Source organism: Lynx canadensis, chromosome D4 (genome assembly GCF_007474595.2).
Source record: "Lynx canadensis isolate LIC74 chromosome D4, mLynCan4.pri.v2, whole genome shotgun sequence".
NCBI classification, from domain to species: Eukaryota; Metazoa; Chordata; class Mammalia; order Carnivora; family Felidae; genus Lynx; species Lynx canadensis.
This window is the reverse complement of record NC_044315.2, coordinates 19,479,766-19,501,868: the sequence shown is the minus strand read 5'-3', so window position 1 is coordinate 19,501,868 and position 22,103 is coordinate 19,479,766. Positions and strand designations below refer to the sequence as shown.

The following is a 22,103-nucleotide window of genomic DNA, read 5'->3' as shown; positions in this document are numbered from 1 at the left end:
ATAAAGGGAGGATCACTAACACTTGCGTACCAAGACATATTAAAATCTAAGGCAAAAAAAAAAATTGTGCTCACTCACCTTACCTTATTCTAGGCTCTACTCCATATTGCCCAAAGTACTCACCCCAAGTCTGGGGCTTAAGAATTTGGAAGGGACCTTTGGAAATTTTTGCAGTTCAAATAGATCTGGGTTGGTTTAAGAGTTAGGAAAGGAAAGAGGGGAAAAAAAATGAGAGAGATAACCTTTATATCTTAATTTTGTGGTCAGGAAGAAATGTTTTGTATTCCTATTCAAAATTGAAAAGCTGTTAGCTTTCTTATCTCTTGATAAAATCAGAATGGCAGCTTGAAAAATTGACAAGGATAGTAACTATGAGGTTAATATCAGGTCCATTTCAATCATTGAGAAGTCAGCACAACAGACACTTTAATGACTTGTGTATTTTTCATCAACATGTGCCGTATTTCATTAATATATCACACACTGAGCAATTAACAACTTTGACTATATATCGTGTCGTGGTCTCCAATATATAACATACACAGTACTTGAATTCGTGTCAGGAATATCAGCTTTCCTACAAGGTTGATTTGAGTGAATTAATACATGTTTCCATCTGGGTTTTGAACAAGAGTGTTCCATCTCCAGCTTTCTTGATATCCGAGCGATGGCTAATTTTTCTTGGTGAACTCACTTGAGGCAAGATTTTGATGCACAGGGCCAAGGAACATTTTACAGAGGGAGCCAAGCTTTGGTGGGTACCATCTGGCTAAGAAAAAAAATAAAGAAAAGAGGCAGGCTGCCATGTGGGCAGTATGTGGCCTCTTTGATTGGATGATCTCTTTTTCATTCACTGAGTGAATGTTTATTAAGCATCTGGTAACAGCCCTGGCACTGCGTTGGGTGCTGGATTCAGGAGTGAGCAGGACAGACAAAAATTGCTTACTGAAACTTACACGAGAAATCGTCAAAGGAGATAAATGTAATAGAATAAATGATTATTTGATTTAGAAGCATAGAAACCAAGAGTGGAAAGAAACCAATTGCCTAGATCATCTACCTAATTAAGTTCTAAATCCAATATTCGTCCCGCTAACTGCATTTGGGAGCCCACCTGGAATGCCCACAGATACAGCCTGTAACTAAACGGGGAGGAGAAACTGGTCCAGCTTATACGGCAATGCGGAGTAAATAAGGTGATGGGAATGGTTGTCATCTGGGAATAGAGGCCTGGGATTGCTGGCTCTTGACCAGGAACTGAAATCCAGATTTCTGCATGAATCTCTTGATGTTTAAGTTCTGGAAGCTAATTCAAAATTTTCAATGACACCATTATGTCAAAAGCAACACTTTGTCAGGTCAAAGACCGCCAGTGTGCTCTCTTGGTCTTAGCGGGGCATTCAGTCATTCGTTCATTCATTCATCATACATTAGTAAACGGCTTCTCTGGTGTACCCAGCTTAAGAAGAGCTGCCGTCTGGCCAGCCTTTCAGAGCCTTCCAGTCTCTTGGGACTTGATGGCCTTTCCACTGTGAGGTACAGCGCTTGCTTTGATGATGCTAACCTGGGATAAGCACAGAATGGATATGTTTGAGTACTAAGAGGAGATCACTTGGAAGCATTTATAAGGGTGGTGATGGAAGGAAGTACTTGGCTTCATCTAGAATATCTGTTTGGTGGCTCTGAAGTGTGGGTATTTTCTCTTTCAGAAGGAGATACTGTTTCATGCCTGGTTTTTCATCTTCAACATGTTGGCCCTGAAACCCTTTCTTTCAACAAAGAATCATCATCTTTCTGCTGTTTTGAAAATTTCCCTCTAGGTGGCGCCATTTGCAGCTCTCTGAGTCTCCCTGGGCCTGCTTGCTAGCCTTCCCAGGAGCAAGGCTACTTTATTCCTTGGCTAGACAGCTGTGCCAGCAAGCTCTGCCCGGAACAGCTATTTCCCAGCTCTTGTCGGATCTGCAATGGTTCAGGCCCACTTCTAATTGGTCTTTCAGGTGACCATCATCGTGTGTCTACCCATACTCTTTTGGGTTGGTTTGAATAACCGCTCCTTCTTCTGAACTCCTCTAGCAGTCCATTCTCTCTGCTGTAGGTTAGCAGTGAGAGCTTCTCATTTTGCATTGCTGTTTATTCTTTTATGCATGTGGACTGTCTGCCCAAACAGATTATTAAGGCTTTAAGGGCTTTGTATGCCTCAGGCATCTGGCATAATGCACTGCCTGGGACAGGCAGTCTTGCAGTGTGTTTGTTGTTGACGTAGGTTCTCCTATTCTTTTGTTTATTCATCACTTAACTGAGTATCTCTTCCAGGCTGGGCACTCTTTAGGGTGCCCTGAAAGCAGCTGAGACTGAGAGATGACAGACAGAGACAGGGCACTGGGAGAGGAGGCTGAGGTAGAGAAACAGATAATTACAGCGGTGCAGGGCGTGCTATGAAGCAGCCATGCTAAGTGACTCTGGGAACAGGAGCGATGCAGGCTTCTTCCTCCCCAGGAGCTCCTTTTACATGAGTTCAGCCTTTCATTCTCTTATTCTGGGATCACTCCCGGAAACTGAACTATGCCTTTGACTGAAGTACGCCTTTGACTGTTTTTCTTTTCCAGTCCCTATGGAGGAGGGTAATAGGAACATGGTGCAGCTGTCCATCTCAGGATGCCATGGAAAAGGTGACAGTCTTCCCATTTCCCTCTGGCATTCTATGCTCTGAAGGCTGTGTGGTTTGCTTTTCAGTCTTGTACTCATTGCCATTCAATTCTCAGAATGGCTTATCATCTCATTGTCTGTTTGGGGGTGATTTGGAAATGCTGACTTAAGTGATGTAGACACGTATTTATTGAAAGCCTGTTCATTCTTTAAGATGCATCCAAATATCCCCTTTTGTATGAAGTCTCCTCTAGTTCCCCCTACCAGAATGAATTATTTCTGCCTTTTTATGCCTTTATTATTGTTACGTCTATTCCGGTTTTAATACAAATTGATTTCACTTTGTCTTTTATTATGGCTGTTCAGAGCCTCATGCCTTAACACTAAGCCTAGGGTTGCCTGGGTGGCTTACTCAGTTAAACATCTGACTCTTGACTTTGGTTCAGGTCATGATCTTGTGGTTCATGGGTTGGAGCCCCATGTTGGGCTCTGTGCTGATAGTGTGGATCCTTCTTGGGATTCTCTATCTCCTGTCTCCCTTGCTCTTGGCCCCTCCCCTGCTCTCTTCCATTCTCTCAAAAATAAATAAACATTAAAAAAACAAAGACTCTAAGGCCTATTGAGGTCAAGACCATCTCTCACTTCCTGCACTCTCTCCTTATTGACACATAGCAGGCAATGAATACATGTTAACTTAATGAACTGGGGCTTTGGAATATGATACATGTTTAGTTGCATATTTTATTTACTTCTAAAGTATGGTTAATAATGTCAAGAGTTTCTACATGGATTTTGTTTGCTTGACTTAGGTTGTATGAATGTTTGTTTGGCAAATGCTTTCCAGATACATATGTAAAGGTTTCTGGATAGATCTGGGGTCTAAATTTGCATTTTCTTTTCCTGTTTCCTTCTTGTCATCCATACATGGCTTCATCACTGTCAGAGAGTACTGGCTTACTTTCTGATTTCTTTCCAATACGTGAAGAAACATCCTCCTATTGATTGATTTCATCCATTCAAATTCTACTGAGTGCCAAGGATTGTCCCTGATGCTTGGGATCCAGGGGTGAAAAAATGGATTTTGATAGTATCAAATGGTGTAATTCCTTTCTTTTTAAAAAAAATTTTTTTTTCAACGTTTATTTATTTTTGGGACAGAGACAGAGCATGAACGGGGGAGGGGCAGAGAGAGAGGGAGACACAGAATCGGAAACAGGCTCCAGGCTCTGAGCCATCAGCCCAGAGCCCGACGCGGGGCTCGAACTCACGGACCGCAAGATCGTGACCTGGCTGAAGTCGGACGCTTAACCGACTGCGCCACCCAGGCGCCCCCTTTTTTTTTTTTTAATTTTTTTTTTTCAACGTTTATTTATTTTTGGGACAGAGAGAGACAGAGCATGAATGGGGGAGGGGCAGAGAGAGAGGGAATGGTGTAATTCCTTTCATCAAAGAGCATGTCAATTCAGTCAAAATGGATTATCTGATAGATGGATAGTACAGTTTGAGAGACATTTTCAAAAATTTCAGAGGATCCTTGGCTAGGACCCCAGAGACTTGAAGCTTCCTGTCATTTGATTTTTTGGGTATTTAATATCTCTCTGAAACTGATATATATGTATGTTAGAGGATACAAACTTACAATTAAAAATTTTCCTCTGAAGCCATTTAAAATTGCTGCATATTGAATTTCAATCTTTAATTTCATTAGTCACTTAATTTTAAGTTTTAATTTCACAGAAAGTCTAGTGGCTTTTTTTTTTAAGTTTATATATTTACTTTGAGAGCGATTGTATGCACAAGAGTGAGCAAGGGACAGAGAGAGAGAGAGGGAGAGAGGGAATCCCAAGCAGGTTCTGCATGTCAGTGCACAGCCTGATGGGCAAGGCTCAGTCTTGTGAATGGTGAGATAGAGACTGGAGTCCAAATCAAGAGTCTGGTGCTTAACCAACTGAGCCACCCAGGCACCCCTCTAGTGACATAGGAGTCCACATAAAGGGGATGAGATTTGTCTTTGCCTTCCTGGCTTATGTGAACTTTAATCATGTTGCAGCCCAGATATTTAGAAAGGGAGCCTACAGTATAGATCTTATGCCTCGGTGACTTGTTTGATCTATGTCCTGGGGTGTGTGTGTGTGTGTGTGTGTGTGTGTGCATGTGTGTGTCAAGGGGGTGGAAGTAATGGCACATAAAAGAAGGTAGTTACACACCTGTCACTCAGGAAGCCTATATGCATTCTTGACCTGTAGCAATGGTACAGTCACGACCTTCCTTTCCACTCTGGATAAGCACGTTGCTCCAGAGACATTTCAGAAAACATGAAATATGAAAAAGGGATTCCTATCATAAAATACAATTTACTCTGGAGACCACAGGTTCCATGAAAGCCGGAAGCAAAAGGAGTTCCCCTTTTGCAGCTGTTAGACAAAATAAAACCTGAATGAGCAAGATTTTTTTTTTTTTTTTTTTGCCATTTATCAGTCGACCATCACAACAAAATAAACAAACATTTTAAAGTAAACTGCCTCAATTGAAAGTGGAAAACCAAAATACTAGAATGGGATTCTGCTGGGGCAATCTTGTCCCCCCTCCCCCCTTTTTTTCTATTTGATTCTTCCCTTTGCTTCCACATGATTCTGCATTTTCCTGTAAATCGAGCATAATTCAATCTCGGTCTAGAAGGGCAAATTTGATCACTTGGCTGTTAAACATCGTGTGCCTTTTCCAGAAGAGTTTGTAACAAAACAAAACAAAACAGAAACAACCTCAATGGCATATAAACTGGAAGCCATCAGGAGGCTCTTGGAAACTTGGACAGCTTCGTTTGCAGCTTAGGATTTAGATGTGTATCTCCCGTAACTTTGTGGACAGTTTCCCTCCCCGCCCCCTCCCCCCCCCCCCCCGGGAACCGGTGACAGTTCCTCCTTCCCCAGTCGCACTCCACGACCGAGTGTATCTAAGACCGAATTGGGGTCAGAGGTGACGCGAGATACTTTTGTAACCGAATGGCGTTTTGGAAATAGGAACGGGAAAGAGCCCAGAAGTGGCCGGGAGGCGGCGCCGACCGGCGCGGCCCGGGAGTGGACGGTTCGCGGAGCCGGCCCGGGCTGGGGGGCTGGCGGGGCCGCCTCCGCGAGTCCGCGTTCCTGGGCGGGGGCCGAGCGGCAGGCAGAAGCCGCCATATTCCCCGCTGCCACCAACGCCAGGGCGGGCAGCGGCAGGCTTGGCGGCGGCCCCGACCCGCCACCTCCCCGGGGGCGGCCGTGACCGCTGCGCCCGCCGGCCCCCACCGGCGCGCGGGAGCGGGAGGCGCCCGCAGAGCCCGAGGGGCCGGCGCAGCCTGGGGAGCGGCGGGCGAGGCGAGAGCCGCACTGGGAGGCGCGCCGCGGCGGCTGCGAGCCCAGGAAAGCCTTCCAGGAGGGGCCGGGCGGCGCCGCCTCCCCGCTCCCCTCCTCCCGCGCCCATCCCCTCCCTCCGCCTCCCCTCCTCCTCCCGCCGCCGCTGCCGCCGCCGCCTCCCTCCCGGATCTGTGCTCCAGTTCAGAGAAAGAAGAAAATGTGTGTGTGTGGCGAGGGGGAGGGCGAGCAGTGAGCAGCCGCTCCGCGCCTGGCAATCGGGGCCGGGGGTGGGCGTCTGGCGGAGGCGGAGCGGAGGCGGAGGCGGCTGAGCGCGCGGCGGGCGAGCCGGCGAGCGGGCTTTGCGCGCGAGCCGGGCGGTGGGCGCGGGCAGGGCCCAGGGCGCCCGTGAGCCGTGTCAAGCGGCAGCGAGGAGCGGGCGCGCCGGGCGCGGGGAGCCGTCGGCGGCCGCTCGCTGCGGGGACGCCCCGGTGGATGTGCTCTCGCCGCCGGGCGCAGGGCTTAGGGGAGCATAGGAGGGGAGGCGGAAGGGACGGCAGGCGCGGGGGGCTAGGCGGGCCGCCCAGGTTCCGGGAAGGAGGCGCGGGACGTTGAGCGAGGCAGGAGGCGGCTTCCCTCGAGCGCCAGCGAGCCAGGCCCGCGGCAGACCTCGCGCCCGCCTCGCTCCTCCACGGCGGCCCCCGAGCTGCCACAGCTCCCGCCGCGCCCCCCCGGGCCCAACTGGTGCGCCCCGGCCCTGGCCGCGGGCCCCGCGGCCGTTCCCCGAGCTCGTCCCGGACGACGCGACCGGGCGGACGGGGCTCGGCGGCCACCGCTGCCTCGGGGTGAGCGGAGGGCGCGGAGGGTGTGATGTGCGGTGCTGTTGTGAGCAGCGGGGTGCCTGCGCGGGGCTGCAGCGGAGGCACTTTGGAAGAATGAATCTGGAGTCCATCATGGCGTGTGCTGACCTGAGCAGAGGAGGCCAAGGAAGCCCCGGCGGATCAACGACGAGATCGAGCGGCAGCTCCGCAAGGGACAAGCGGGACGCCCGCGGGAGCTCAAGCTGCTGCTGCTCGGGAGTACAGCCCGGGGACGGCTTGCCTCGGGCCCTCCCCGCCGGGCCTCCGCGGCCCCACGCCCGCCGCACCCGGCCCCCCGGGTCCGCTGCCCTCCGCGGCCCCCCCGACCCGGGTGCCCGCGGCTCGCCCGGACCCTCGGCGGGCGCGTCCCCGGCACTACCTGCACCCGCGCGGGCGCGCGCTCAGCACATTCACACACACGCGCGCGCGCACACACATACAGGCGCGCGCGCGCACACACACACACACACACACACACACACACACGCACGCGCGCAAGCACACACGCGCAGAGGGGTCGGGGCTGCCCTGTCCCGGGCCTCGGCGTGTGCCCCTTGGTATTCCTGAGGGCTGTGCCTCCCGGGAGCGCGTTTCTATGCTGTGCATCTGCTAAATGGCAAATCCCTTCGGGGGAAGAGGTGCGGGGGTGGGAAGGTGGGCAGCGGGGTCGAACTTCCAGTGTCTTTGCTGTGGCGCCCCGTGCCGGAGAGGGGAACTGTGGTGTGTGTGCGTGTGTGTGCGTGCGTGCATGTGGCCCGAGGGTGGCGATCCGAGCCGGGGCACACTGGGGGACTGCCTGCGGTAGGGTTGCCTGTGTGCATCCATTTCCAGTGGTGGGGGTCTGGGGGGAATGGTGGTCAGACTCGCGACTGGATTGTCCATGGAGTGATGATGAGGGAGCCTAGTGGTTGGCTCTCTAAAGAAAGGGGGTTTATGTATTTCGGGGGGGGGGCGGGCAGGCAAGCTCAAATGTGTCACACAAGTGCTGCTGCTCTCTAGCCACCAGACCACCGAAAGGAGGGATCCAGAAGAGTTTCTTGACCAGTGGATGGTGACAGGTTTGTTTCTCGTCAGCACCATTTCTTCCAGTAAAAAAAGGAGGGATACGGAGGGTTGTGCTGTGTGGTTGTTGACAGCGACGGGTTTCTTTTGTTTAATGAGGCAACCCAGATGCAGGCCTGAATTCACAATAGTTACTACTGAAAACCAGTGCAGCCTCTCAGTTACTCTCCCGGAAACAAATAGAAACCTTTTGTTTAAAACGGACAGCATTTTAATATCTTTGGGATCTAGGCTAGAAGGAAAACGGGAAGTGTAAGAGCAAAAATTTCCCTTCAGTCTCTAAAACAAACAAACAAACAAACAAACAAACAAAAAACCCAACAACAACCCAACGTTCTGTCTTCACACAAAGTTATCAAGAAAATGCCATTTCTCAAAGAGGAATTCTATTGATTATTATCTTTTAGAGACTGTTCAGAATCAAGGATCAGGGTGCACATAGGAGCCAGCGTGACCTAACTCTGAGCTATGGTGGTAGGAAGAATAAACAGCTTTGCAGTAACAGGCCTGAAAAATGCCTGCACTTGTGTTCAAGATATTTGCGTGTATAATAAATGTTCCTCAGACATGTCTGGAAGAAAGAAAAATTGTGCTGTCAATTCAGATTGAAGAAGCATGCGTTTTCTTTCTTGAGCATTCCATCTCTTGGTTCAAGGAACCAGTTGCCTTTGGGACTGAACTGCTTGGGTACTGGATCACTTACAAGAGGGAACAAAATATAATCATTACAGACAGTTACAAATGGTTAATTTACATGTCATGCTTTATGTCTTGAAACCAGATTAGATAAATGTATACTTGTTTGTAAAGAACAGAAGGCAGAGCATTGGATAAAAGAGGTGGGCTTTACGGAACGAAGCCAGGGGAGTGGAAAACTGCATTTGGAATATTAAGATTAAAAAAAAATGTGTTTTTTTTTTTCTCATTTTGGGCTACTTGTAATGGCTGAATAATGTGTGATTGAATATGTTGCAAATTCTCAAGATTGGGAAAAATAGGGGAAGAGAAATACGCATAGAGTGTACAAGTGCACGATTAAGGGAAAAAGCATGTGTTTTAGAGAGACTTCAGAAGGGATTTTCTTTTGCCCTGTTTACAGTCTTTGTTTATGTTTAGCTGTGAATACAGCATTTGAAATCTCTCAAGCCATCCCTATTTCCTGAAATGTGACAGCTCTAGGTGCCAGCAGCTGGAATTAGAACGCAGGGGGTTTGTCTGTTGGAAGGCCTAGGTTAGATTATCTAGGAGGAAGACTTTGAGGAAAATACACATATACGGACATAATTACATACTGTGTATTGAAATAACATATGATGTTTTAAAAATGCACTTGGAGATAATTTTATGAGAAAAAAATTAACAGTTTTCCTACTAAAGTGGTAGTAATGGGGAACTTGGTCTCTTTTTAGATATTTGAGTAGGATTTAATACAGCCTTGTGCCAGCCCCCAAGTATGGCCTATCAGAAGGAGTGGAAAATCTGACATTAATTTAGCACCTACATTCACTAGTAACATTCAAAAATTGTACAACTTTTTGTTAGGAACATGATCCCTAGGCATCACATACTATTTCTTACAGCTTTGTGATCTAGATATGTTGCTTTTGTAGCGGAAGGAGTGTGATACCTACACTATTTCTACAGTAAATACTCTCTCCTAAATGTAGGGGTGTGTGTATGTGTGTGTGTTGTGTGTGTGGGCTTCTGATTTCACGGTTTTTTGAGTCCAGGAGGAAGATAATGGTTGACTTGAACCAGATATCTGGGAGGGCTTCTGTTTGAGAAGCTGCTCTTGGATCAGCTGCTTTGATGAGTTCACTGAAGCTTCCTTTTCCTACCTGTCCAAAGGAGGCTACGGGTTTTATCCTTACACAGTTTAAAGATTTACTGATGTTTTTAACTACCTTATTTAAATCGAGGGTTCACTCTTATATTTAAATGACATTCAGTATAAGATTATTGTCAAAGTAAATTTTAGTTTAAGGCATGACACCATTTTAGTGAAATGGATTTATTTGGCAGGTGATCTTTGCATTGTTCACATAATTATTTTATGTGTAAGCCTAAAGAATTAGAAAGGGAACTGCCTAGATGAAAGTATAGCAGTAAAATTGGAATCGTTTTTGATACTTACACAGCAATTATGACAACGTATTTTCCAATTCTGTACTAATATATTTTGATTTTTTTATTCTTTTTTTAAATGAACCCAGAAACTTACCACCATAAAACACCATATTTAGTTCTGAATTGTTGTTTTCTTTACCATATTCTTTCTCTGAATTTATTTAAATAAGTATTTTCCTTGCCAGCTCAAAGAAAACTTGCATATATACGTATATATGCAAGAGAACATTTTAACTTGGTTGAAGTTTTATATGCTTTATAGGTATAAAGTATATTGTATTTCCTCTAATTGATCAATATTAATACTAACTAAATACTTACTTAAATAAATTTTTTTAACATTTATTTATTTTTGAGAGACAGAGAACAAGCAGGGGAGGGGCAGAGAGAGAGGGAGACACAGAATCTGAAGCAGGCTCCAGGCTCTGAGCTGTCAGCATAGACCCTAATGAGAGGCTCGAACACATGAACTGCGAGATCATGACCTGAGCCAAAGTTGGACGCTTAACTGACTGAGCCACCCAGGCTCCCCTAAATATTTCTATTTGTAGTACGTAGGTCACACTATTGAATATTAATGTGTCTTTAAGTCTGTGTATAACAAATGGCTTTGAATCCCTGCATTCAGTCACAGATATTCATGCAGGAAATTTTTTTAGTTTCTTGAAAATATATCTTTTCCCTCTTAAATCTGTTCTTACTTTACATGCTTTTAAAATCTTTACTCTTTAGATCTTAATCATCAAATGGGAAGATTTAGCAGACCTTTTTAATTGATTGAATTCCACCTATTGAAAATAGGCAGAGTTTAGGCCAGTCTTACATGGAAGAATGTATATTCTTTATCTTCTAACTGAATTACATATATGATTGTAGATTTTCTTCCTCTTCTAGGCCAGTAGCTTATGAGGTTAGGGATTGTGTCTGTACTGCTCACTATGATAGTCCAACTTCTAGCACAATACCTAACTCATAGAATGCTCTCAATAAATGTTTGTTGAGTGAGTACATTTATTTATGACCCCGCCCCCCCACAAATTGGGAGCATAAAGTAATGAATAAATTATGGAAACACAGGGATATGTAATGCTTTTAATCTGTGGCAGATAAAATCATGATCTTTAAACAATTGAATGTAACTCTTTGAGCCTGTTGGATGTAAGTGCATTCCAGGATAGAAAGTGTTAATGTAAGTTGTTACATCACACATTGAACCAGTGTATTACAGTTCTGTGCTGGATGAATTTGGGAATGGTAACAGTCATGCTTAAAGTATGAAAGTTTAAAAGAAAAAAAAAGAAACCATTCGATATCTTGCTTACTTTTTATCGTGTAGAAGCTAATTTAACCTGTCATCTTCTGGTCATACACTTTCCCCATGATATACTCAACAGAGTGAATTTTAAATTCTCCAGCATACAGGTGGCAGATATTTGTGATTTATCTGTACAGTTAAATGAGAACCACAATGAACAAATACAGAGTTTTAAGAGTTGCAGATGGAGGGTGCCTGGGGGGCTCAGTGGGTTAAGCATCTGACTCTTGATTTCGGCTCAGGTCATAATCTTACAGTTTATGTGTTCAAGCCCCATGTCAGGCTCTGTGCTGACAGTGTGGAGCCTGCTAGGGACTTTCTCTCTCTCTCTCTGTCTCTCTGCGCCCCTCCCCCATGCCCTTGTGCTCTCTCAAAAAATCAATAAAGTTAAAAAGATGGACAAACGAAAAAAATTAAAAAAGAATGGCAGATGGAATATTTTTGATTGAGAGGTATATATTTGTACTGAAAACTGTACAGTTACAGAGCAAGAAGGCTGGGAATTGCCTGACAGATTTAGATTGTATGGAGAGTTCATTCATGTGGGTGTGGATAAAAGCGCCTGCCCCACGACCCCTCTGTAGAGTTCACTGGAGAAGAATGGGGATGTTGATGGTCTGAGTTAACCTAGAAGTTAGTGGCTGTCTAGGACGGCCCTTCAGAACCAGGGAAGGCAAGGATCCCTGTACGCAGCCCTAATGACAGCATCTCCCTGGAAATACCAAACGATGGTGTTCATGAGGCTGCTTTAAAACCAACCAGTTTTATTTTTGTTACTCTTTTTGCTTCCAAGTGTTAAATATGTTTTTAAATGTCAGGATTTATTTGGATGCATTTCCTCTTTTTCTTTCTGGTTTTTTGTTTTTGTTGTTTGAAACACGGGACTTATAGTTTCTATCCGAAGGGTGGAGTGTTAGCATCCCTCATAAGAATCAGAATTGTAGCTCTGACTACAGCAAAGCCCTCAGAGTAAGATTTTTGCTTTGAGCCACGTAGATAGATCCATTGTCTAGATCTGCCGTGGAACTCATCCTTCTGCTTACATGTCATTTCTTCCTTTGGGAGCTTTGGCACATGTTAAAACCATGCTGAACAGTGAAGTTATCCCCTATATACTGATACAGATATTTTTAGGTAAATTTAGAAAGGAGAACCAGAAGAATAATTTAGTGGCCATTTTGTTTATTACAAATAAATTTGATAGCCTCCTTCTCATTAAACAACAACAACAATAACAACAACACAGCTCCACTTTATAGGAGATGGTTTATATTCGGTTTTGTAGGTGCCTATTCAATATAGTTATGATTTTTATTACAGATGAATTTTTAAGGACCTGAAACAGCTTTCACAGTTGTGTGGCTGCGTGCTATGCTAAACTTAGCAGAAAAAAGGAACAGATTTTTCTTCATGATCCAGGCAAACTTACACTTGAGAAGAAATGAACTAGATTTTCCAAGGATGATTTTGATTCCAGCATTCATGTTAATTTTTCTTTAAGGGGAGGTGATTAGTTCTGTTGACATTAATGGAAATGTTGATTGGGTGTTGTAGAGGAAAAGCAGGGAACTCAAATGGTACATCTTGGGAGAGAGAAGCCATTTTAAGAAGGTTAGGATTGCTTTCTTCCTAAGGAGGTAGAGGGAGGGAGCCTGTTTGCTCCAGACACTGTTTTGGCTTGAGGGAAATACAAGTATTTGTAGCAACAAATTTAAAGTCTAATTTCCTTGTTTCAGCTGGGAGGGTGATGACATTTTTCAAAAGGAAACTGGTATCATGGCTTTTAAGCAATGTTAAGATCTTTGCAGAATTCATCCTAGGGAAGTGTGAAATAGCAATAGAAGGTAAAAAGTGTGATTGCTGGTAATTAAATCTGTGGCAATAACTGACTTCAGTAAACAGTGAATGTTTTCTCCTGTGCTGCCGGATGGAGTTACATTGAAGACAGAGCTGTTCTCAGACCCAAACACTGTTTTGCGTGAACAGCTGTTACTAATAAAATGATAGGAAGTTGTTCCACAATCACCTTTGATTTGTTATGTTACCGATATGTAAAAATCTGTCTGATTTCTCATCTATCATGCAGTAAAAAAAAAAAAAAAAAAAATGACCTAACCATGCTGTTGGAAATGAGTTCCTAAATTCTAGGTGGTTGGCCATGGATCTGGACCTGACAAACAAAAATATCCGTATTTTGATGCTGAGAACCAAAATCTGAATTCACTGACTAGCTCTGGGGTTGACCTTTATACCTAGCAATAATTTCTGAGATCAGAGCAGAATATTTTGTTCAAAGACTTCACGGTTAAATTTTAAGAACAAAATTCGTGTGATTTAAAAATAAAGTTAAGAACATACTTCAAATTCATTTATTCCACAAACACTTGCCAGTTATTGGAAAATAAACACTTCCTCCAATTTTTTTTTTTTTTTTTTAAATCAGACATATCTTATGAAAGAACAGCTGCATAGAGAATGCTGGTCAAATGAGCAAGTATTAAGCCCCTCATTTATGCAAAATAATGTGCTGTGTGAGATACTCGTTATTTCTTACTCGTCAGCAACGAAGACTACAAGTACTTTTCACAGTTTTGCTGTTTCCCAGTAGATGCCCTCGGACAGACATGTCCTTCTGAGTTTTATCCTTCCTGGCATTGGCTTTTCTATTGGCTCCTAATACAAAGAAAAAACTAAAATAATCTCAAGGCCATTGTACAAGCTTCCCGGGGATTACACAACTGGAGAAAGCAGATGATCTTGAGAATTACTTCCTAGGAGGCTATCGGCAAAAATGCCTTCAACCATGAGAAGTCATTACTGACCGCTTGCCCTGAGCACTAACTGGGTTGGAAGCTCCTTGAGGCCAAAGATGGCGGCTTTGGTTTTGTTTGGTTTTGTTTTGTTTTGTTTTTTTGTATCCCAGCATAGACGAAGCCTTGCTCAGTTTCCAGTGATTCTGTTGTCAGTAACTGGGGGCTTGTGGGCACAGAAGGGTGGGCAGCTGGATTCTCCAAAGGAAGGGCAAGCAGAGGACGCGAACGTACACTTCTTGCTTCTGTCTAACGTGCATCATCCGTATGTCCTCCATTTGCCACACTCCTCTTTGCTGTTTCGTGGGTCACCTGGGGCACAGTAAAAGCAGTTGGGTTTTAACAACGTAATAGTCTTTGTCTCCTGGTCCTGCTTCTCATTCACTGTCTAGCGGGAGTGATTCAGTTGAGCGTTCTCATATTGTTTCAGCCTGAAAAGCCAATAGAAGTGCATGCAGCAGTTTGAATGGAAAACTGTTACACGGGTCCTTTGAAATCTAAAAGTTCCATGCACCTTTATTACAGGATTAATTTTGGATTGTGAGCAGTTTGACTACTTAAGAAACAAAGTAGTTGTTTCAAGGAAGTGCGGAATAGATTGTGGTGCGGTTGGGAACAGGAATGTCATTAATGCCATTGTATTCCTGAAACCTCACAGAAAGGAACAATAATTGATCCACAGAAAGAGCGAGAGTGAGACTTTTTGGCTCTGTTGCAGGAAGTGAATAGTGATGTTTAAAAACATAGTCATGCATAATTCTAAAATAGCCTTGAGTTTTTTCCCTTTATAGAACTGAAATCATGTATTAATTGCCTCTTTCTGGAATTTGACTTTTTTTTTTGATCACCACCAGTTGTTAAAAAATCAAGAGTTTTTCTTTTGCTTTTTTACATTTTCAAGACTCTGATGAAATCTTTATTTTTATTGTTTCTTCCCTACCTTTCTTTTTGCTGTTAGGGCAAGCAGGGTGATTGCTGGCATCTTCTGTATACTTCCTGGTGACTGCAACTAAAGATCAGCACTTTGGGGCACCTGGGTGGCTCAGTCGGCTAAGCGTTCTACTTCGGCTCAGGTCATGATCTCATGGTTGGTGGGTTCCAGCCCTGTGTCGGGCTCAGTGCTGACAGCTCGGAGCCTGGAGCCTGCTTAGGATTCTGTGTCTCCCTCTGTCTCTTCCCCTTGTTTGCTCACACTCTGTTTCTCTCTCTCTCTCTCAAAAGCAAACATTTAAAAAAATAAGACAAGCATTTGAGTGGCTTACCCGCCCGTTATTCCAGCTGTTTGCTACAGCCCCCTTCTGTGCAAACACCGCCCATTCATTTACCCTTTCATCCCAGTGCCCTTTGGTGCCAGGAAGGGTTTCTTAGACTCCCTGGCACGCACATTTCTTTAAGATTTAGGGAACTTCCAAGTTGGTGCTTCCTTCAAACATGTGGCTGTGAGGTGGTGAGGGGAAGTTGGGTGCTTTACTACACTAAAAGGGCACTTGTGAATGTGCTTGTAGGAGATAATTAACTCTCTTTAGCAACACTTGAGTCCCCGGAACAAAATACATTGTTACTGAACAAAATGTAGAATTCTCCTTCCTTTTCCAGAGGGCAGGGACTGGAGACTGGTTCACGATTCCCAGCAGAGAGTGAGTGAGCCAGTGCTGGATAATCTATCACACCCCACTGGGTTTCAAAATAGGATGCAGTGCGTTTGCTAGAAAGGAGGATGGTGCGTGTAGGCCTGTGTGGAGTAAGAGCGAATCTTCCCCATTTTCATGATGTGAGCGTTCTCATCTCCGTACCTAGAGAGCCTTAAAGCCCCTCTAATTGTATTTCTTTACAGATGGGGGGGAGGGTAGCATCAGCAGAGGCCTTTGCTTTTGTTACACCCAGTCAGCCTGAGCATGTTTGGGGGTTTGTTTTTTTAAGGCAAAGATACAGTGTTAGTTTCTGACCCTCTGAACGGATATTTTAGGACCTCCCCTTTCCAGAGCGGCTTCATTATACTACACGTTCTTTCTGCAGATGGTAAGTGCAGTTTTCCTCTTGTCCTAAAGAGCTGACCCATTTCCTGTGACTTGTTCTAATAATACAGGATGACTTTAATTCTTGTTCCTAGTTTGCCCTTAAAAGAATGCCAGGGTACTTGCTACGGGTTTAACTCTTGTCTTTCTAACACTCGTGATATTTTTTGAGAATTGGTCAAGCACAGAGAAGCAGTAGCAGACGCTGTGGAAGTTTATTTGGGTAAATAAATACCCCCCCCCCACACACACACATTGGTTTAGTTTCGTGTGTTTTTTCTAAAACCTGTAACTAAAGGGAGGTCAAGCGGTCCTGCCCTATATCTCTTTGAACTATTGTGAAGGTGTTTCTTCAGGGAAAAGGATTTGTTCCTGGACTGTTTCTACAGAGACATGTAGAATGAAGACATTGGACCGAACCTCACGGCTGTCTGAACGTTGAAACTTGCTCCGCTTCCCCGTCTGCAGCTCTGGCCTCTTGGCCACCTTCTGCCCAGGCTCATCCCTGGATGAGGGGCCCCGAGCCCCAACCCTCTGCAGTGGTGACAGGCCCTCCGGGAGGCATCGGCAGGTCTGGTGGACTCCTGGCTGCCCTCACCGTCCTCTCCTTCCCTTCCGGAAGACACCCTGAGCACCCTGCGGGAGGCTCGGCGGCTCCAGGGAAGAGTGAGGAGGCATCAGCGAGTCTGGCCAGAGCGGCCCCCATGCCGCCTGGCACGCCGCTGATAGTTTCACTGCCTTCACAGGGAATGGTATCAAAAGCCTCCTGTCATATCAGCATGGGTCTCTTGCTTCCTGCAGGAAGGGCGATATCCTGGCAGGCACAGGGGTGGAGCCTGCGGACCCGGCAGTGTTCAAGTGCTGCGCTGCTCAGGCCCCTGCCCCGGAGCTTTCGTGGGTGCCCTTAGACCGCTGTCTTTGACCCACTGCTACTAGTTTTTTCCCCTTCATTGGGCTTTAAGCAATGCTTTCCATTTGCTTGCAGAGAACCTGCTGCCCAAGCCCGTTTCTGCCATTTTTAGTGAGAGCGGGTCGGTCATCTGAGTCTGGGCTCCAGGAGTGCCTCACACTTTGGTGGAGCACGTTTGGGGGACTGCTGTGTATTGGGAGCCAGTAGACTCCTTTTCTAGCACCTTCCAGGGGAGATTTAGAATCAACCCAGGAACGGAGCATTTGTGTCCATTTCCTCTTATATTCCTGTGCCCATCTTTTTTTTCACGGGGCCTTTATTGAAATCAGAAAAACAGGTAGTGGACTGTTTTTCTGAACTGCCCTTAGTTGTCATGACCATGTTCAGAGAAACTTCAAGGAGGCGACTTCCTGTGTCTCTTGTCTGCATTCTGGAGAAAGGGCTCTGTGACCAAAGAAAGAACAGCTAGACTCACAGCCTAGGTCTGCAGAAGAGCCCAATTCCCCTGGAGGTGCCCGGCAGGGGTCTGGCACTCATTGACCCCTGCTTTCCTCCCGGCCGCAGCCTCTTCCTCATTATCTTGTCAGCTTGATTTTGGATATGGAGTTGGACAGGTGCAGGGGAAAAGGAGAGCAGTCACAGATGAAGGAGAGTAATGGGAGTCTGGCGGGGCTTGGCTGGACAGAGGCTGTTGTTCCCTGGAGGGGTGGTGCGGTCGTGTCTTCGCTAGACTCTGGAGGAAGGAAAGGAGAACAACAGAGAGGTGCTCTGTGCGTTGGCCTGTGGTTGGAAAGTGCCAGGCCAATGCAGCTTCTCTTACGAGCTCCACTGCCCCCCTGCATTTCCTCATCTGGTCACGTCTCCTGTGCCCTTGCTTCCCCGATCCCAGATTGGGAGAGGAGCAAGGGCAGCAGTCTGCTTGTGTGGGAGGTGCTCTTGTTGCATGCGTCCTCCCCTGACCTTTTACCCCCAGAGATGGTTAAATAGACCAGGCACAAAACTCATGTCAAGCAGTGTCCTGAGAAAAACCATTCACACATTAAAAAGAAAATGTACAACATGATTCCTCTGTGTGCGTGTGTGTGTGTGTATTTAACCTGGCAGCTGCTTAAGGTGACAGAAATGCATCTCTTACTGTATTGAGAACTCTGCTAATCTGGCGATGGGTTATTCGAATGTCTCTTGAGAGATCCTTGTGCAGGAAATCTGCTTTCACCTGGCTCGCTTCTCCTACAATAGAGCACCTGTCAGTTGCCCAAGGCAATAAGTAGATACATAGTAGCCTGAGATAGTCTTGCCAAAGTGGATTCACACTCACTGTGGAGGCATGTAATACATGGAAGTAATCTTGTAATTTTAGCTGATCAAGGCACCTGTCAATTGATTGTGTTCTCTTAGGAGCTGTTCACATTCTGGGGCTATTACGTCCAAGCCCAGGGAGTAGATGACTCAATAAGCCCTGAAGCCTGTTTCCATTTATGACCAGCATTTGAAATGGGGTGCTTTTGTTCATGATAGAATTGAGTTATGAGGATTTCTTGACTCGAAAATTTAGGCAAATATATTTTGAATAATTTGATTAATTTGAGAACAGAAGTAGGAAGAGCTGAAACAAAAGATACTTGAAATCAACCCCTATTTTCATTACCAATCGACTCCTAATGGGTCAAGAACTAACACTTTGCCAAGCTACCGGATCCTCTTGGAGCCAACTCAGATAGGACACAGATTCTGGAGATGGACGGCCCTTGCTGTGGTCCAGACTAATAAATGGCGTGTCCTCTGCACCTCCTATATGATGTGTTGGGTCACCACCTGAGATGTTATCCAGAGCACATTAGAAATGACTAAAACATTTTGGGCACATACTAGTCTCTTGTAACGTCGAGTCCCCAAAGTTTCCCATGTTCTGTGAGAGAATATACCTATATGTTGCTTGATTAGTTTCTGATAAGCAATTTGTATTTCCCTACGCATACAGTTCTTGACAAAAGGTTGCATTTTAATGGGGGAAATCATAGGACTTCATTAATAGTATTGCTTAGGAAATCTTGATTCCAAATATATTTTCATGAAAATCACCAGCTGTGTCCTTTGAGAAACACATTTGCTATAAGGGCTTTCCACTCCAGGCCATGCTTATTGTGGGAACAGAGATTCTTGTCTAAGCTTTTTCTAAATCCCTAGAGTCTATCTGTGAATTGCTACTCAAATTACAGTGTATCCTTCCCAGAATTAATTAATGCATATGCATCCCAGTGTATTGAATCATGTGGCCACACAATGATTTTTTTTCTATTAAATACATTCTCTCTTTATATAATATATCTTCAGACAGCATGCTATTGCCTGAGTTTATATTGTATTTTATTCTCTTTTTGGAGCAAAATAAGAGCACTTGAGATAGTTATCCTTTGGTGGTATGATTGTCTTCTAAATTGGTAAAGTTTAATGATGAGAAGAACTGTCGTATTTAATAGAGTTTGAGTCAAGAAGTGTTTATTTCCTTCCAGTTAAGAATTTTCTTACATTCTTAAGAAATACATTATTTTGTTTTCACATTGCCCTTCAAAAGAATGAGTCCCTTCTATGTGAATAACTTTTTTTTTTTTAAAGGGTGTTAACCTTTTTTGAAGTATAGTTGATACACAATGTTACATTAGTTTCAGGTGTACAATGTTATTATGTTTCATTGTTCAGTGATTTTGAAATCTTATAAATAATGGAATCGTTTCTTTACACAAAGTTTGAAATTTTAAAAAAATTTATTCATGAACTTATTCAGAGTGTACTAACTTAAACATGATTTGTATGAGTGTGTGTTCCTTTCTAGTCTGTTTTATTTTTATATGTGTCTTGCTCAGGTGTAATCATACTGTATAATAATATAACATTGTGTTGTAAGCATTTTCTATATGATTGTATAGACTTCGTATTAATATTTAGAATTTAGAATTGCTGTATAATATTCTTTTAGAGGATACATATTAATTTGCTTGCTTACTCTCATTTTTTTGGACACCTAGATTTCTCTCAATGTTACTATTTTGAAAATAATGCTGTGATGGAGTTAGCATTTTTTAAACACACACATGCTTTTAGAATAGATTAATAGAAATGTTAATTCTAGGTCTGAGGTTATGAAAAATTTTGTGACTTGATTGCACACACCTAAGACACATTTTGAAGTGATTGTATGCAATTTGCAATATCATGAGCAATATTATGAGAGTATTAATGAGTTAACAGGCAAAAAAAAAGGTATGTGATTTTAAGATTTGCATTTATTTGATCACTAGTGAGAATGATCATTTGCCTGTGTGTTTGTTTCTAGTTGAACTTATTATTTTGTAAGTTGTCTCCTTATTTCCTTTGTCTGTTTATGCCATTTTCATATTTACTGTAAATAACTTAACCCCAGTGTTTTGTTTTTCTTTGTCTTTGTTTTGAACTATTTAATACAGAAGTTTTAAATTATTTTGAAGCCAAATATGTTGATCTTTTTCTATTCTGTTTTGAAATAAAGGTCTGATTCTGGTTTAGATACTCCATGAAAGTCAGATTTACTGTTGTTATAGGTGAAACTAGGTTGAATGTAGTGTTTCCATATCACTGTTGTATGATTCTTTTTCTTCCAAAATGGCAGTGAAATACATACACATGGAAGTTCATACTGTTAGAGATGATATAACATAAGTTCTTCTGTATGTAATTGGTTTTTTCATCCAGTAATACGGAATGGATATTTTGCCCTGTTAATATAAACCTTTTACATCACATTTATGCTTGTTAGTGTGACAGTGTATTTTTTTTTAATTGTAGTTGCAGTATTTTCAGTCTTTACAGTGGTGTGCTGCAGTTAGCTTGTATCTATGTACTCATGAAAGTTTGACACATTTCTTCTGGATTCTCTGTTCAGTGACTTCACTTGGATAGCTTGAAATCAGCCAAGATGTGGAGTATTTACGTCACAGAAGTTGGCAGGTGCTACCAATCAGGGCTTTCCCCTCCCACTGGGAGAACTTGTTAAATATTAACCAGCACGTTTACTAGCACTTACACCTGACCTCTACCTACTGATGGAGAATTAGTTTGATTCCATTTGAAAAAGTTACAGTTAATGCTGCAGTGAATATTGCAGGGGATCCATTTTGTACACTTGTACAATTGATCCTTGAGCAGATAAGTTCCTCAGAGTTAGGTCATCAGCCAAATGACAGACTTACTTTAAATTTTGATACACATCACCACTTTATCTTTCAGATAGGTTGTATTAATTTACTTCACCACCTCTAATGTGCGTTAGTGACTATTTTGACAATGTGATAGGTAAAAACAAACAAACCCAAACATGTATTTTTTGCATTTTTTTGGATAGATTTCTATTCATTTCTGTTTTTATAATTTTTGTTTCTATACTGCCTATTTACAAAAATAACTAACAAATACCTCAGTTTATGATTTAGTTAGGTTTTGGTCACTTTTCACTTCCATTTTATTAACCGATATTTATAGAAAATTGACCATTTTATCTGCAGAAGGATGGAGTGAGTGCTCTAGGATAAATGTGTCCAAGGGGAAAAGAAAATAGAACGGATAAGATTATAGGACAGGTTTGGCCATGTGCAAAATTGTACTGACACAGATGTTTTTGATGGTGATTTTTTTTCCCCCGGTTTCTTGTGCTTTTACTTTTAAGAAACTTGCTAAATCCAAGGTCTCAAAGATTTACTTTCATGTTTTCTTCTAAGGGTTTTGTCGATTCAGGTCTTATATGTAAGTCTCTCATGCAGCTTGAGGTGATTTTTGTATATGGTGTGAGGTTGGGTTCTGACTTCATTTTTTTTTTTACAAGTGGATATCTAGTTGTCCAAGCACCATTTATTGAAAGGACATATTCTTTCCCCGTTGTGGGGTCTTAGCACCCTTGTTATTTATTCTTGCCTTATCTTTATTATTTTATTTCTTGAAATTTCTCTAGGTTTATTTAGTTTTACTTTTTGTATTTTCTTGAGTTAAAATTGTT

At 43.6% G+C, this 22,103-nt stretch overlaps 1 protein-coding gene across 2 annotated transcripts in view; it reads left to right on the top strand.

Moving 5' to 3' along the window:
- Window positions 1-6,824: 6,824 nt before the first annotated feature.
- The window catches only part of LOC115499941 (guanine nucleotide-binding protein G(q) subunit alpha), a 316,581-nt gene continuing 301,302 nt past the window's right edge, over window positions 6,825-22,103 (top strand). The window contains exon 1 of one of the 2 annotated variants that reach the window (XM_030294228.1): window positions 6,825-7,054. Coding sequence is in view for 1 of the 2 variants with exons in the window: in XM_030294227.1 (XP_030150087.1) it covers window positions 7,887-7,896 (10 nt within the window). In the remaining variant the exon portion in view is untranslated. Of the gene's footprint in view, window positions 7,055-7,871; window positions 7,897-22,103 lie in introns of those variants that run through there. The other variant, XM_030294227.1, reaches the window with a different exon arrangement.